The sequence below is a fragment of the Oryctolagus cuniculus genome, chromosome 9, assembly GCF_051225735.1.
Source record: "Oryctolagus cuniculus isolate XC-2025 breed Fujian yellow rabbit chromosome 9, ASM5122573v1, whole genome shotgun sequence".
Classification (NCBI taxonomy): domain Eukaryota; kingdom Metazoa; phylum Chordata; class Mammalia; order Lagomorpha; family Leporidae; genus Oryctolagus; species Oryctolagus cuniculus.
The window spans coordinates 52,797,117-52,813,588 of NC_142875.1; the positions used below are offsets into that span (position 1 = coordinate 52,797,117).

Below are 16,472 nucleotides of genomic sequence, written 5' to 3' on the forward strand. Positions count from 1 at the left end.
AATATACATTGTTGACAGGTTTGCTTCTATGTCTGAGCTATAAAGGCCCCAGAGACAAAATTGGCAGGTTAGTTTTGGTCTTTCATAGATACAGATCCTGACACCAAATACTGTTTTTGTGTGTGGTTGCTTTAACTCAGTATGCTTTTTTGGATTCTTCTTCTTTTTTTTTTTTTTTTGCATTTATTAGAAGTGAATTGTTTTTATTGCTGAGTAATGTTCTATGGTATGGATACATACAAGTTGTTGATGAATTTTTTTGGGTTCTTCCCAGTTTTTTTGTATTTTGAATAGTTTTGAACATCACACAAATTTTTTTCATTTGTGTGCTGAACACTTAGCTGTACCATTGCTGAGTCATATGGTTACTTGTATATTTAACTTTAAAAGAAACTGTCAAACTCTTTCCCAAAGTGGCAATACTGTTTTATATCTCCATCAGTAGGGTAGGAGAGTTCCAGTTAAGAAGTGGGTATGTCGTGTTACCTCACTTGTGTTGTTAGTTTGCATTTTTTTGCGGACAGGTTTCCATGTGATCATTGACTGTTTGTATTATCTTTTGTGACTGAGGTCTTTTACTTGTTTTTAATTGAGCTGTTTGTGAGTTGAAGGCGCTTTTAAAAATAATCGGAATATACATCATTTATGAGATACATTTATCCTTACAAAAGGCAGACTGTCATGAGCCCTGAGTTTGTCTGTATCTTGTTGGCTATGCCACAAATGTGATGCCTGACTTCTCATTTCCTAGCCCACTTACCATAGTAGTATTTACAGTGAGCAGTTTTAGAGATTATATGTCCTTCTCGGCAGTAAGATTTGTTACTGCTCATTATGAAAATGGTGAATTCCCTCAAGCCTAGTGTTCTGTGGTGGCAGTCGACTGCATATGCTCACGTCTATTATGGGTATGATATTTTCATTGTTGGATTTGGAGGCTGGAGAACCAACATGTGCATGAAGTCCTTTGTGTGTAACCCGAGAGTCTTGTGTTTTTTCCCTCAGCTTCCGTGAAACACTAACAGGCTAACCTAGCTTGTATGTAGGGAAAATCTAACCCAAGGCAGTTCTTAACGTGTATTACAGATACCACTTGCCTCCCCACCCCCCACCCCCTGCCCAAGTTTGGAGCCTATCTTTAAGTTACGAAATGAAACCTCTTAATAAAACGGCCTTTTGAAAAGTGAAGGATATAAATCTTGATGAACTCCAACTTATCAATATTTTAATCGAAAGTTACTCCTTTTTTTTTGTTTTTAAGAAATCATTGTCTTCGCCAAGGCAGTCAGAATTTTTGTCCTTGCCAAGACATTTCATAGTGTTAGTCTTTACATTTAGGTCTAGGGTCTAGGTTCACTTTGCTTCATAAGAATGTTTGCTTGTTAGAGAACTATTTGTTGATGTGGTTCTCTTTTTCCTTGCTGAATTCCACTGGCACTATTCTAACATTATTAATTTGGTTACTATAGCTTTATAGTAAATTTTGAAACCTGAGAGCAAAAGCCTTGTTCTTTTTGCAGAATGGCTTTTGCTATTATAGATGTCCTTCCTTTCCTGCCTTATAAATTTTAGGATGTTGCTTTTTAATTTCTCCAAAAAGAATTGCTAATATTTTGATTGTAATTATATTGAATCTATAGATTAGTTTTCAAAAAATGAAATTCTGTACTTCTTAAAGGATTTCATAATTTAATTTCTTGATCCATTAGCATGATACAACCTCTTTATTTAGGTTGTCATCAACTTCCATCCACGATGTTTTATTTATATAAAGAGAACAGATTACATTATTTCATATAAACAACTTAAAGCACATATTTCCCTCATTCCCTCCCTCCCTCATTCCTTCCTCCATCCTTTCATTTTTGTTTTAATTGCACAGTTTTTTTTTTTTTAAAGATTTATTTATTTGAAAGAGTTAGAGAGAGGGAGGGAAGGAGAGAGAGGGGTCTTCCATCCGCTGGTTCACTCCCTAATTGGCCACAACGGCTAGAGCTGAGCTGATCTGAAGCTAGGAGCTAGGGGCTTCTTCCGGGTCTGCCACACAGGTGCAGGGTCCCAAGGACTTGGGCCATCTTCTACTGCTTTCCCAGGCCATAGCAGAGAGCTGGATCCGAAGTGGAGCAGCCGGGTCTTGAACCAGCATGGCGCTTCAGGCCAGGGCATTAACCCGCTGTGCCACAGCTCCGGCCCCAATTGCACAGTGTTTTATAGTTTTGTCTAGTGGTCTTGTCTTTGTTAAAAATTTTCCTAATTGTTTTATTGTTATTTATTGCTGTTTTGAAATTTCATTTTCCAGTTGCTGGCAGTTTTTAGAAATAAAAATGCAAACTATTTTTACACATTGAAGTTTTATTCTGTGATCCTGCTAAATTCATATAGATAATCATGTCCTTTGGAAATAGTTTTACTTTTTTTCCAACCTGTTTGTCTATCATTGTCTTACCGTGCTTGTTGGGATCTTTGGTACCATCCTGAGTAGGAATGTGAAGAGCAGACATAGTTCACCTGTCCTCAATTTTAGAGGGAAGGCATTCAGGTTAATCAACATGGACATTATAGTAACTGGAAGATTTTGTTATCAGAGACATGATGTTAAGTTTTATTAAAATGAACCAAAGCATTATTTAGGCTTTTGGATGCCTGAACTCATCTTTAGAGGTTCCTGTGACATAAGGAACTCATAGAACAGGAATCTGGTTATCTTTTGGTTCAATTGAGTATTAAATATTCCGAGAATGGAGAGAACTTCCAGTGTTTTAGGATAATCCTTATTTTTCATAACATTGAAAATTTAAAAATATCAGAATAAGCACATGATTTGGACATACTAAGTATCAGCAAAAATACTTATGGAATTAAGTGATTGCCTTTGTGAGAGAGGTTTGAGATAGAACAGGTGGCTTTTGGTTTTTTATCTTTTAATACCACTTTTATCCAAGTGTACTTTTGCTTATTTTTAGATTTAAAAAGTAATTATTGCCTGAAATTTACCCGTATGTTGAAGAAAAACATCTTGGTTGTGAAGAAAAAACCACTATCAATTATTTCAATAATAAATTTAGAATGAACTACAAGAGATCATTTATTTTAACATCTACTGATATATTTTGCACAAAAATATTGACCTGACAGCATCCATAGGGAAGTTGAGATTTTTATGAAACTGATTTTTAAGAAACTGATATGGTGAAGAATGGGGGGCTAGTTAGGAAGTAATGCTATATGAATAATCTGTAGGCAGGAAAAAGTCACATTCTTTAGAACTTATTTGTTAATATTGGGATATTTTCATGAAGTATACAGATCAATGATAAAAGTACCCTATAGATAATAGGTATCATGTTTTCACAAGTAAAGCATGTGTTTAATTACAAATATCTACAGAATATTCTTGAGGAGAAAAAATGGAGAAATATTGGATTAATAATCATGTGAAGGCACCTTTCTTTCCATCGCTTTTTCCCAATTTTCTGTGCTAAACAAGCAAAAATTTAGTAATTTAAACGCAAACAAGATATTGATACATGCTATCTCAGTGGAAATTGAATACATTATTTTTGATACCAGTAACTATCATTAAAAAAATTAGACGTCTATTTTCACTGCTCTCACCATTTCTCCTTTAAATATTATTTCCTTTATCATTTCTAATTCTCTTAAGATTTTTGCAATTGAATTTTTCTTTAATTACCACTTAGGCTATTTTTTGTTCATATCAATAGCAGTCTGCCCAGTGCTAATTTGTTTTGCATTACTTGGAATGTTTTCTCGAACATTATAGCAAATTAATAAAATAAATGAAAAAGAACAAACCTAATTTCCTGTCATCTTAAGTAATCTGCTTTTGAAAATGTATGAGTGCAATTCCTATCCTGGCCCTTGGATGTCTTATCGGTAATTTAAGTAGATATAATTCAGAAGTTTCATTATTGTTCAACATCCTCATTGTTTTTCATCTTGGCTGTGTATATGCCTTCTCATTTGTGATCTCAGAATTAAAGTCCAAGTTTTTTTTGGTGGCTTAAAAAATCTGCAGTCCCCTCTATCGCAGCTTTTCTCCTAGATGACTGTGTGGTTAGCTCTCTTAATTCCTGCAGAGCCCTCATTCACACACTTGAGCTTGAGGCCCTTGAATTCCTTAGACCGCCCCATTTTAAATTGTGTGCCTCATACTTCTACTCCTCTTCCAGCTTCCCCAATGGGCTTACTTTATTTCTCAATATAGTGCTTACTGCTATCTAACATACAGCATATTTTCACTATCACATTTATTTCCATCTTCTCTGCATCCCTTGCCTCCATCATAAAGCCACATGCCCCCAGGAATTTTCCTCTACTTCTCTGCTCTATTCTTGGTACTTAGAACAGTGTCTAGCATTTCTTTAAGAGATATTAACAATCGTTATGGAATAATGAGTGAACTCCAAGTTTTTGAGTTGATATTTCACACTGCAGTAGAGCAGTTCTTCCAAATCTCCCCCTGGGAAAGCTAATTGCATAGTAGTGCTGTATCACTCCATGATCTGGCATGTATCTTAAGTTATATTTTGGTCTAGAAAGTATCCCTTTCTAATTTCTGTGTCTCCCAAACCCTCACATACCTTTCTCCTGTGATTCAGTCTTGCCTAATCTCTGCCAAGTTAGACATTTCTTCTTTGGACCCTGGTACTGTGTGACAAGAATCAGACTACACTGACAATTATTTCCTTGCTTAGTTTGTCTTTCCAGACTTAGGTTTTGATAATTCTTGGATCTGTAGTGCCTAGAATTAGGCTTTTGATGGTAATTGAATGAATTAATGACTAAGTAGCTTTTCCAGTATTGTTCAAGGTGCTAATATATTTTTAAACTTTTATTTAATAAATATAAATTTCCAAAGTACAGCTTATGGATTACAGTGACTTCCTCCCCCCATAACTTCCCTCCCATCCCGCAACCCTCCCATCTCCCGCTCCCTCTCCCATTCACGTCTAGATTCATTGTCAATTATCTTTATATACGGAATATCTATTTAGTATATATTAAGTAAAGATTTCAACAGTTTGCACCCACACAGAAACACAAAGTGTAAAGCACTGTTTGAGTACTAGTTATGGTGCTAATATATTTAATACAGTAGTTCCTGAATTGAGTTTTGATTTTCATTTTGTGTGTGCCCAAAATATATTACTTAATTGTTCTGACATTTTGCATTGGAAAAAAACAATTATGTTAATGTTGAAATCATTTGATACTCCGTTACTACTTTTTGTAGATCTGCAGATGTTGGATTTATAGATTTATGGTTAGAAGGAAGTCATGCCCCCAAATAATGCTAATCATAGTAGTTGTGTTCTGCTAGAGGTGGGTTAGATTTGTTTCATGGATAATCTTCATCCGTGACTTAAATTTCTTGTGGCTTACTTTGCAGGGAAGTCTTAAGAGCAGCCGACAGATCTCGCCTCAGGAATTCATCCATGAACTGAAAATGGGGCCAGCGGATGAGAGACTTGTCACATGCCTGGAGTCCCTCCGAGTGTCTTTGACCAGTAATCCTGTGAGGTAATTTATCTATCTAAACCTCATCAGGGGGGTTGGGTATTGTGGCATAGTGGGTTAAGCTGCCACTGCTTGGGAAGCCTGCATCCCAAATTGGGGTTCTGGTGTGAGTTCAGGCATCTCTGCTTCTGGTCTAGCTTCCTACTAATGCATATCCTGGGAGGACACAGGTGTTGGCTCAGATGCTGAGTGCCCTGCCACACATATGGGAGAGGGAGTTCCAGGCTCCTTGCTTCAGCCTGGTCCATCCCTAGCTATCATGGGCATTTGGAGAGTGAGTCAGAAGAGAGAAGACTCCATCTCTCTCTCTTTTACTCTTTCTCTCTCTTTCTCTCGTTTGTTTCTTTTTCTCTTCTTACTTTCAGTTAAAATAAAAGGACAACAACAAAAAATCAGGACATGTTAAAATATTAAACAGATATCTTTAATCTGTCATTTTTATTTAATGCTTTCTTCATGATGCCTTAAAATAGGCCTGCATATCTCATTATCTCAAGGTAAAACTTGAACACATTGTATTTTTTTATGTATATAAATATTCTCAATAGTATGTTTTACATTCTTAATGAAAAAGAGTTCATGGACTTGGAAATAAACTGTTTTTTTATACTATTTAAAAACTGAAGGTCTGTTTTAGAACAGTGATGATCCAGAAACTGTCAGTTCATGTGCTGAGTTTCACTCTGAGTCATGATGTTGTATCCTGTATCGCATTTGCTGATTCTTGTTAGACATAGCATGAAATGCTATTCATTTTTTTCTACTTGTTGGAAATGACGTTTTTGTAAGGACTTACAGGTTAATTATGAGTCTAATTTTCGATGCTTCTGAGAAATAATTGTGTAGAACATTAAAACATCAATATAAATATATTTTGATAAACTGGACATGTTTAAACTTGTCATATTATCGGATGGTAGGAGATAGAATGGCTTAAAAAAAAAATCAAGACGTAGTTGAAGTATATTGCATGTGGTAATGTAGTGCCTGAAAGTAGGGAGGGGCTTCAACTTGTGAAGAAGCTATGTGCCAACCCTGAATTAGGTGGGTAGCTAAACAGAATGTTCTTAAAAAACTTGATTACAACTTGTTATGAAATATCTGAGATATTAAAGTAAGAATTTTGGAGCTATTGGAGTTTACGGTAGTTTTTTTTTTTTTAGCTTTTTTTTTTTTTTTTTTTTTTACAGGCAGAGTGGACAGCGAGAGAGAGAGAGAGAGAGAGACAGAAAGAAAGGTCTTCCTTTGCCGCTGGTTTACCCTCCAATGGCTGGCGCGGCCGGCGCGCTGCGGCCGGCGCATCGCGCTGATCCGATGGCAGGAGCCAGGTATTTATCCTGGTCTCCCATGGGGTGCAGGGCCCAAGCACTTGGGCCATCCTCCACTGCACTCCCTGGCCACAGCAGAGAACTGGTTATTTATTTGAAAGGCAGAGTTGCAGAGAAGTAGAAAGAGAGAGAGAGAGAGAGAGAGAGCACTTTCATCTGCTGGTTCACTCCCCAAATGGCCTCAATGGCTGAAGCTGGGCTGATCCAAAGCCAGGAGCTTCTTCCAGGTCACCCACATAGGTACAGGGGCCAAAAGCTATGGCTTTCTCAGGCTGTGGCAGAGAGCTGGATCAGAAATGGAGCAGCCAGGTCTTGAACTGGCTCCCATATGGTGCCGGCAGTGCTGGCTTTTCTTGCTGTTCCACAGTGCCAGCGCTGATAGATTCATTTTCAGTGTTTAAGAAATTAATGATTTGGGGGTAGTGCTGTGGCACAATGGGTTAATGCCCTGGTCTGAAGCGCCAGCATGCCATATGGGTACCGCTTTGAGACCCAGCTGCTCCACTTCTAATCCAGCTCTCTGCTATGGCCTGGGAAAGCAGTAGAGGATGACCTAAGTCCTTAGGCCCCTGCACCCGTGTGGGAGACCCGGAAGAAGCTCCTGGCTTCGGATTGGTGCAGCTCTGCTGTTGTGGCCAATTGGGGAGTGAACCATCGGATGGAAGACCTCTCTCTCTCTCTCTCTCCCTCTCTCCCTCTCTCCCTCTCTCCCTCTCTCCCTCTCTCCCTCCCTCTCCCTGCCTCTCCTGTCTCTGGGTAACTCTGACTTTCAAATACATAAATCTTTAAAAAAAAGAAATTAATGATTCTTCTATATAAAGAATATGTATTTATGTGTCTATTCTGATGGCTAGAATGACATACTATAATTGGAGGTTAATTGTGTAGAAAAGTATTGCATTGGAACTCTTTGATTAATACTTCTTTGGCCATTTCTGAGGCTTGGATGTAGTATAAAAAACTCTTGGCCATAGAAGTATTTAAAACTAAAATGCTCTACCTGCTGAGACTTGGTAGTCAATGAAGTTTTGACTAAGGAGTATGAAGAGTAAACAATAAAGTATATTTCAATTTTGTCTTTTTTTCCCCCCATTTTACCTCTTCTAGCCTGTTCTCTAGATTGTAGACTGTTGGTGGGTATACAATTAGGGACTTTATTATTATTTTTTTTTCTTCCTTTTTAATCTGTGTTTATCAGGCACTGATTTCAGCACATTGGAAATGCTCAAGATTTGTCTTTCTTCTTACTTTGGCTGTTGTGAGAAACTGAAATTGGATTAGAGAATTTAAGTGATATATATATATATATATAATATATATTTTTACTTTTAAAAGATCTCTTTATTTATCTTGAAAATCAGAGTTGGAGATCTTCCATCTGCTGATTCATTTCCCAGATGATCGCAATGGCCAGGCTAAAGCCAGGAGCTTTATCCAGGTCTCCTATGTGGATTCAGGGGTCCAGACACTTGCATCATCTTCCGCTGCTTTCCTAGGCACATCAGCAGGGTGCTGGAATTGGAAATGGAGCAACTGGAACAGTAACTGGCACCTATGTGGGATGCTTGTGTCATACGTGGCTGCTTTACTTGCTACACCACAACGCTGGTCCCAGCAAATATGTTTGTAATTGGAAGAGCTTTGGTTGCAAGCTTTATCTGTTCCTATAAAATGTATTCATTTAAAAAAATAACTTGTTGAGCACTTGCTCTTTTCCAAGTATTATCTTAGGCATGGGCTTAAGTAAATTGGATCCAACCCCGATTTCTATGAAGTTTAAATGTAGGGAGAGAGTTATTTTAGGGATCGAGTGGGGAGATAACTCACGCTCATTTCTCAGTTGTTCTGTCATCTACTGGGCTCTGGAGGTAGTCATAGTTTTTCATAATTGTTAGAGTAGACTATTCCTTCTATGAATTTTGAGCAGATGATCATAGCAAAATAAAATTGAAGGATTATTTGATTTCTTCCTAAAAACACTGGAAGTTATGTTTTTATGTTCCTTCCAGGTGAATCTTACTAAAAAAACAACCAACTAACTTGTAGGATTATTTCTTCAAGAATTGGCTATTTTAGAATATGCTGCCAGAAATGCGTGTTTTCCCTGAAATGATTATTTGAATGGAAAAGAATAGAAAATGTTTTTTCTTTCATTCATTCACTCACTCACTCACTCACTTATTTGAAAAGTGGAGTTATCCTCTGTGCACTGGTTCATTCTTCAAATGACTGCAACAGCTACACGTGGGGCATGCCAAAACCAACAGGCAGATACTCCATCTGGGTCTTCCAGGTGGCTGGCAGGGACCCAAGTACTTGAACCATTATCTGCTGCTTCTTAGGTGCATTAGAAGAGAGCTGACTGGGAAGTGGAATGCTGGGACTCTGATATAGGATGTGGGTATCTCACGTGGTTTCCCTGCTGTGTCACAACACTCACTCTAGGATAGAAAAATCTTACCATTGGAGAAATTTCCCTGATATTGTACCACTTTGTATAGAGAGAAAATTGGAGACATACTTTCTTTGTCCAGTGTCTCATTAGGGAAATGACCTAGTTGGATATGTAAAACTTGGAAGTTAGACCTATGATGAAAGCTTTGTATTATCCTGTTAGGATGTGCCTGCTGATAAAGTCCATTTTTCCTATTTTCTCGGTTATGTATAGTCTGTGACTAAATCCTTAGGAAAAAAAGTCTGATTTTTGTAAGCTTTTGCCATCCTTGTTAAACCTGTAACATCACTGGGAGTTATCAGAATTAGAATTCTTTTTCTCTGAATGAAACAAAAAAACAGATGAATTGATAAACAATGGATTTCTAGTGCTAGTTGTTGGGATAAGGATTTATCTAAATGAAAAAAAAAAAACCAAAAAAAAACCAAAAACGAGAACAAGTACTCTTACCCCTCAAAATAGCTCTATTTTCTCCCATCCAGATATGTAATATTCTTGAGAGCCATTCATCAACTTCTGAAAGTCTGCCTAGCAATTGCTAACCATGCTACAACTTATATTATCCAGATAGTGAATTATGTGAAAACCAGTAGTTGAATACCAGATTACTTGCCTTGTTTTATGAATATTTGATTGATGTGTTGAACACAAAGCTTTTTCTCCTAATAAGGTTTATTGATTATCCAGTATTCTCAGTGGCAATTTTGAGCTTCTTTGGAACAGTAAGGAAAAGACCAACTTCTTAAAATTATCAAAAGTAACTTTTGGTGGATCTTGACGTAGTCAATAATTACATTTGAATTATTTGGTACATGTGGATAGAAACAGAGATAGACATATCATCATTATGATTGATATCCAATCTTTATAGTTATGATCCAGATATATGTATAGAAAATAAGTTATAGAATGTGTCTTCATTTTCTCAATTTGATGGACCTGTCAAGAGTGAGATTTGTGTCTTGAAAAATTTTTAGTCTTATCAGTTTCTTTGTCTTGTGATTTCAGTTATTTTCCTTTAATTAAACTTAAAATTTACATTTTTTAAGTTTGTAAAAATATTCTCTCTTAAGTTTATATTTCTGTTAGATTTCTAAAGAGATTCTGATACTAGGTATGATTAAGTTGATAACTATAAATTCCAGACAATCATTTTAGAAAATCTTGCAAGAAAATATTCATGCCGGAACAGCTGCCAAATGTCATTCCATTTCATAAGTGTCACTTTTACTGCATTTCTCATTTTGAAAACACAAAGCAAATGGAAGTGCTTGACTTTGGAGTTGACCTATGTTCGATGCTGTGTGCCCCACAAGTATGAAGATAGAAATAAAAAAAGCCATGGCAAGCAGTGAGATCAATGTGCTTATTTGCTCTCGATGTGGTCTGAAGAAAGTCTTTCAAGACCAGAAGTTTTTTAGTTACTAATTCTTTTATTTTATAAAACTAATTTTTCTAAAAAGTCATATATGTAAGACTCTTGGTACTAGCAGTACAACATATACTCACTTGCTTATAAGTGAAATGCGGACTATGACCTAATCTATAGCTTTCAAGTTTTCATGCATTCTTCCGTAGTTTTACATCCTCATCTTTTCTCTCTCTCCCTGTCCCGTGGCAGCAACTATCCTGGGTTTTGAGTTTTCATTCCCTCCCTTTTCATTACAGTTTTTCCTTGTCTGTGTTGCTAAGTAATAGGTAATTTAGTTTTATCTTTTTGAACTTGTACAAATGGAGTCATCTTCCATGTGAACTTTTTTTTTTTTTTAAGATATTTATTTATTTATCTGAAAGTGTTAGAGAAGGAGAGGCAGAGGCAGGCAGAGAGAGAAATAGAGAGAGACCTTCTATCTTCTGGTTGACTCACCAAGTGGCTGCAATGGCTGGAGCTGGGCCAGGCCAAAGCCAGGAGCATCTTCTGGGTCTCTCCGGTGGGTACAGGGGCCCAAGGACTTGGGCCATCCTTTACTGCTTTCCTAGGAGCATGGATCAGAAGTGGAAAGTGGAGCAGCCAGGACTCAAACCAGTGCCCATATGGAATGCCATGCTTTTTTAAAAATCCTGTCTGATAATCTGTGCCTAATAGTTCACTTTTTGTAGCAATTGTAAAAATACATTGGAATTTACATCTGATATTCGATTCTGAATTTTCAATTTGTTACTTTTTTTTAGGTTTATCTTCCCTACTTTTCTTGCTCTTTCTTTTTTCTTTCTGTATTTCTTCTTTTGCATCCTCTTCCTGTGTCTTACAACTTCTAGTAGATAGGTTTTATTAATGCATTTTTGATTAACATGTAATAATTGTACAAATTGATGGGTCACATGATAGTTAAGACATTTATGTGGTGTGTACTGATCAAACTATGGTCATTCACATTTCAGTTTTGAGCTTTTGAGTTCCTCTCTTCCAGATCTTTGAAAAATACATGTAACAAATAATTGTGATCTATAGTTAGTCACTTATGCTGTGGAGCTAGAACATATTTTCTTTATATGTGTTTTCATACCCATTGTCCAACCCTCTACCCTTTCTCATCCCACCGTTCAGCCTTTCCAGCTTCTAGTAATCACTATTCCACATTCAGATCAACTTTTTTTTTTTTTTTTTAATTCTGCATTTGGGAGAAAACATGTGATATTTATCTTCCTGTGCTTAGTTTATTTCGCTTAACACAGTGTCCTCAAGTTCTATCCATGTTGTTGCAAATGACAGGATTTCATCCTTTTATTAAATAGATGTAGCATGTTTTCATATTCATTCATCAGTTGTTTAACATCAAGACTGAAGCCAGGAGCCAGGAACTCCATTTGGGTCTCCCACATGGTTAGCAGGAACCTGAGTACTTAAGCTGTCATCATCTCCCTCCCTGCACAGTAGTAGGAATCTCAAGGGGAGGCAGGACTCAAACCCATGCAGTCCTATATGGGATGTGCATGTCCCAAGAGATGACTTAACCCACTGTTCCCCAATAGTCTCCTCCCCCCAACTTTTTTAAAACAATATTTCTAAGATGTGCCTCCTTTCTAAAAACATTTTTTGGGGTTAATTTCCAATAAGAAGTCAAAAAGTATGATACAATATTAATATTTTTTTGCCTCTTGATTTAAACACTGCCATGTATCTTAGGATATGTCTTGCATTTTTTATGTCTTGATTATCTGAGTCCATAGCTTTTATGACACTTAATATGGCTTATTAAAAGTATTTATTAAAAATGTCCTATAATTTTAGGCCATTTCATTGTCCTTTCAAAACTGTTTACAATAAATTCAATATTGATGAAAAATTTTCTGAAAGCAACTAGCCATTAATCTGATTTCTTTCAAAGAGAAGCAGACATACGCACACACACACACACACACACACACCCCAGATACAGACCTCCTATCTGCTGGGTTCACTCTCAAGCCACAGGGATGAGTTGGGAACTTAATCCGTTCTCCCACATGGATGGCAGGGACCTAAGTCTTCTAGTGATTTCCTTCTACCTCCCATTGTACACAGGAGGCTGGAATTTGGAGTGGAGCAGAGCCTTGAACCTAGCCCTCTGATATGGGAGCTGGTGTCTTTTTTTTTTTTTATCTTTTATTTAATGAATATAAATTTCCAAAGTACGACTCATGTGTTACAATGGCTTCCCCCCCATACCGTCCCTCCCACCCACAACCCTCCCCTTTCCCACTCCCTCTCCCCTTCCATTCACATCAAGATTCATTTTCGATTATCTTAATATACAGAAGATCAGCTTAGTATACCTTAAGTAAGTATTTCAACAGTTTGCTCCCACACAGAAACATAAAGTGAAAAATAATAGATGATTTTTTTTAAATGATGATGAAATCAGATCAGACCTATTATCATGTTTAATACCAGTGAGAGTCAAGTTGGGAATTGATAATTTCTTTCTTTTTTTTTTTTTTTTTTTTTTTTTTTACAGAAGATCAGTTTAGTGTACATTAAGTAAAGATTTCAGTCGTTTGCACCACCATAGAAACACAAAGTGAAATATACTGTTTGAGTACTCGTTATAGCATTAAGCCTCAGTGTACAGCACGTTAAGGACAGAGATCCTACATGAGGAGTAAGTGCACAGTGACTCCTGTTGTTGACTTTACCAATTGACACTCCTGTTTATGGCATCAGTAATCTCCCTATGCACCAGTTATGAGTTTCCAAGGCTATGGAAGCCCCTTGAGTTCTCCGACTCTTATCTTGTTTAGACAAGGTCATAGTCAAAGTGGAGGTTCTCTCCTCCCTTCAGAGAAAGGCACCTCCCTCTTTGAAGACCTGTTCTTTCCACTGGGATCTCACTCACAGAGATCTTTTTGCCAGAGTGTCTTGGCTTTCCATGCCTGAAATACTCTTATGGGCTTTTCAGCCAGATCCGAGTGCCTTTAGGGCTGATTCTGAGGCCAGAGTGCTATTTAGGACATCCGCCATTCTATGAGTCTGCTGAGTATCTCACTTCCCATGTTGGATCACTCTCCCCTTTATTTATTCTATCGGTTGGTGTTAGCAGATACTAGACTTGTTTATGTGCTCCCTTTGACTCTTAGTCCTTTCATTATGATCAATTGTGAACTGAAATTGATCACTTGGAGTAGTGAGATGGCATTGGCACATGCCACCTTGCTGGGATTGAATTGGAATCCCCTGGTATGTTTCCAACTCTACCAATTGGGGCAAGTCAGCCCGAGCATGCCCCAAATTATACATCTCTTCCCTCTCTTATTCCCACTCTTATGTTTAACAGGGATCACATTTCAGTTAATTTTCAACACTTAAGAATAACTGTGTGATAATTACAGAATTAAACCAGTAATATTAAGTAGAACAGACAAAAAAAAATACTATGAGGGATAATGTATTAAGTTGTCCATTAGCAGTCAGGGCTATGCTGATCAAGTCACCATTTCTCATAGTGTCCATTTCACTTCAGGAGGTTTCCTTTTTGGTGTTGAGTCAGTTGTCACCGATCAGGGAGAACATATGGTATTTGTCCCTTTGGGACTGGCTTACTTCACTCAGCATGATGTGTTCCAGATTCCTCCATTTTGTTGCAAATGACTGGATTTCGTTGTTTCTTACTGCGGTATAGTACTCTAAAGAATACATATCCCATAATTTCTTTATCCAGTCTACCGTTGATGGGCATTTAGGTTCGTTCCAAAAAATGGAAAAATCTTCCATGCTCATGGATTGGAAGAATCAACATCATCAAAATGTCCATTCTCCCAAAAGCAATTTATAGATTCAATGCAATCCCAATCAAGATACCAAAGACATTCTTCGCAGATCTAGAAAAAATGATGCTGAAATTCATATGGAGGCACAAGAGACCTCGAATAGCTAAAGCAATCTTGTACAACAAAAACAAAGCCGGAGGCATCACAATACCAGACTTCAGGACATACTACAGGGCAGTTGTAATCAAAACAGCATGGTACTGGTACAGAAACAGATGGATAGACCAATGGAACAGAATTGAAACACCAGAAATCAACCCAAACATCTACAGCCAACTTATATTTGATCAAGGATCTAAAACTAATTCCTGGAGCAAGGACAGTCTATTCAATAAATGGTGCTGGGAAAACTGGATTTCCACGTGCAGAATCATGAAGCAAGACCCCTACCTTACACCTTACACAAAAATCCACTCAACGTGGATTAAAGACCTAAATCTACGTCCTGACACCATTAAGTTATTAGAGAACATTGGAGAAACCCTTCAAGATATTGGCACAGGCAAAGAATTTCTGGAAAAGACCCGGGAGGCACAGGCAGTCAAAGCCAAAATCAACTATTGGGATTGCATCAAATTGAGAAGTTTCTGTACTGCAAAAGAAACAGTCAGGAGAGTGAAGAGACAACCGACAGAATGGGAAAAAATATTTGCAAACTATGCAACAGATAAAGGGTTAATAACCAGAATCTACAAAGAGATCAAGAAACTCCACAAAAACAAAACCAACAACCCACTTAAGAGATGGGCCAAGGACTTCAATAGACATTTTTCAAAAGAGGAAATCCAGATGGCCAACAGGCACATGAAAAAATGTTCAAGGTCATTAGCAATCAGGGAAATGCAAATCAAAACTACAATGAGGTTTCACCTCACCCCGGTTAGAATGGCTCACATACAGAAATCTACCAACAACAGATGCTGGCGAGGATGTGGGGAAAAAGGGACACTAACCCACTGTTGGTGGGAATGCAAACTGGTCAAGCCACTATGGAAATCAGTCTGGAGATTCCTCAGAAACCTGAATATAACCCTACCATTCGACCCAGCCATCCCACTCCTTGGAATTTACCCAAAGGAGTTTAAATTGATAAACAAAAAAGCGGTCTGCACCCTAATGTTTATTGCAGCACAATTCACAATAGCCAAGACCGGGAGCTGGTGTCTTAATTGCTAGGCTAAATGCCTGCCCCCTCAAGTTTATTTAAATAGCCACTGTGGCTTCTCAACCTGACAATAAGGTTTTAGAGATCAGAAATTCATTTCGTTGTATGCCCTTATATTATTGAGTCACTATACATATATGCCTTCTGTCCACACTATCCTGTGAATTTGAGAAAGGAGACAAAATATTACATTGTTGTGAGACATTAATATGGGACTCAGAAGAGCAGAGGGTTTGTCAGATTTGAGCAGTAAATAAAAAGGGAAATTTATGAAATATGTGAACCTGTCCTCAGTTTGTGAGATAGCAGATCACATATTCATAGTATCTTGTCGTGTGGGAAAAGTAGATGAGATACAAGGCCTTTTCTTGTCCTCATTTTGCTGAGATTCTATTTGGAGAGAAACATCTTGTATGCATGAAAGAATAAATGATGCCACAAGCTCTTTCCTAATGAAGTCCTCAGGTATGTGCTGAGGATAATCTGTCACTAGAGTACAGCACAGGGTTTGTTCATCTGTACATGCAACATGTGTATTCCAAGTGCTGTGTTAGGCACCACAATAAGCAAAAAGGTATATAGGGGAGAATGACCTTGGAAACAAGTGAAAAAAGTATAATCAGAAAAGAAAAAAAGAAAGTGAAGGACAGAGTCATTTAAACATTTTTTTAAATTTTTTATTTAGTAAATATAAATTTTCAAAGTACAGTTAATGGATTACAATGGCTTCCTCCCC

At 37.4% G+C, this 16,472-nt stretch overlaps 1 protein-coding gene across 5 annotated transcripts in view; it reads left to right on the top strand.

Annotated features, from left to right (window-relative positions):
- Window positions 1–16,472, top strand: part of DIAPH3 (diaphanous related formin 3) — a 544,053-nt gene that overhangs the window by 117,762 nt on the left and 409,819 nt on the right. For all 5 annotated transcript variants that reach the window (XM_051850009.3, XM_051850008.3, XM_089303626.1 and 2 more), the window contains one exon: window positions 5,414–5,544. In XM_051850009.3, coding sequence (XP_051705969.3) covers window positions 5,414–5,544 — 131 coding nt within the window. The remainder of the gene's footprint in view (window positions 1–5,413; window positions 5,545–16,472) is intronic.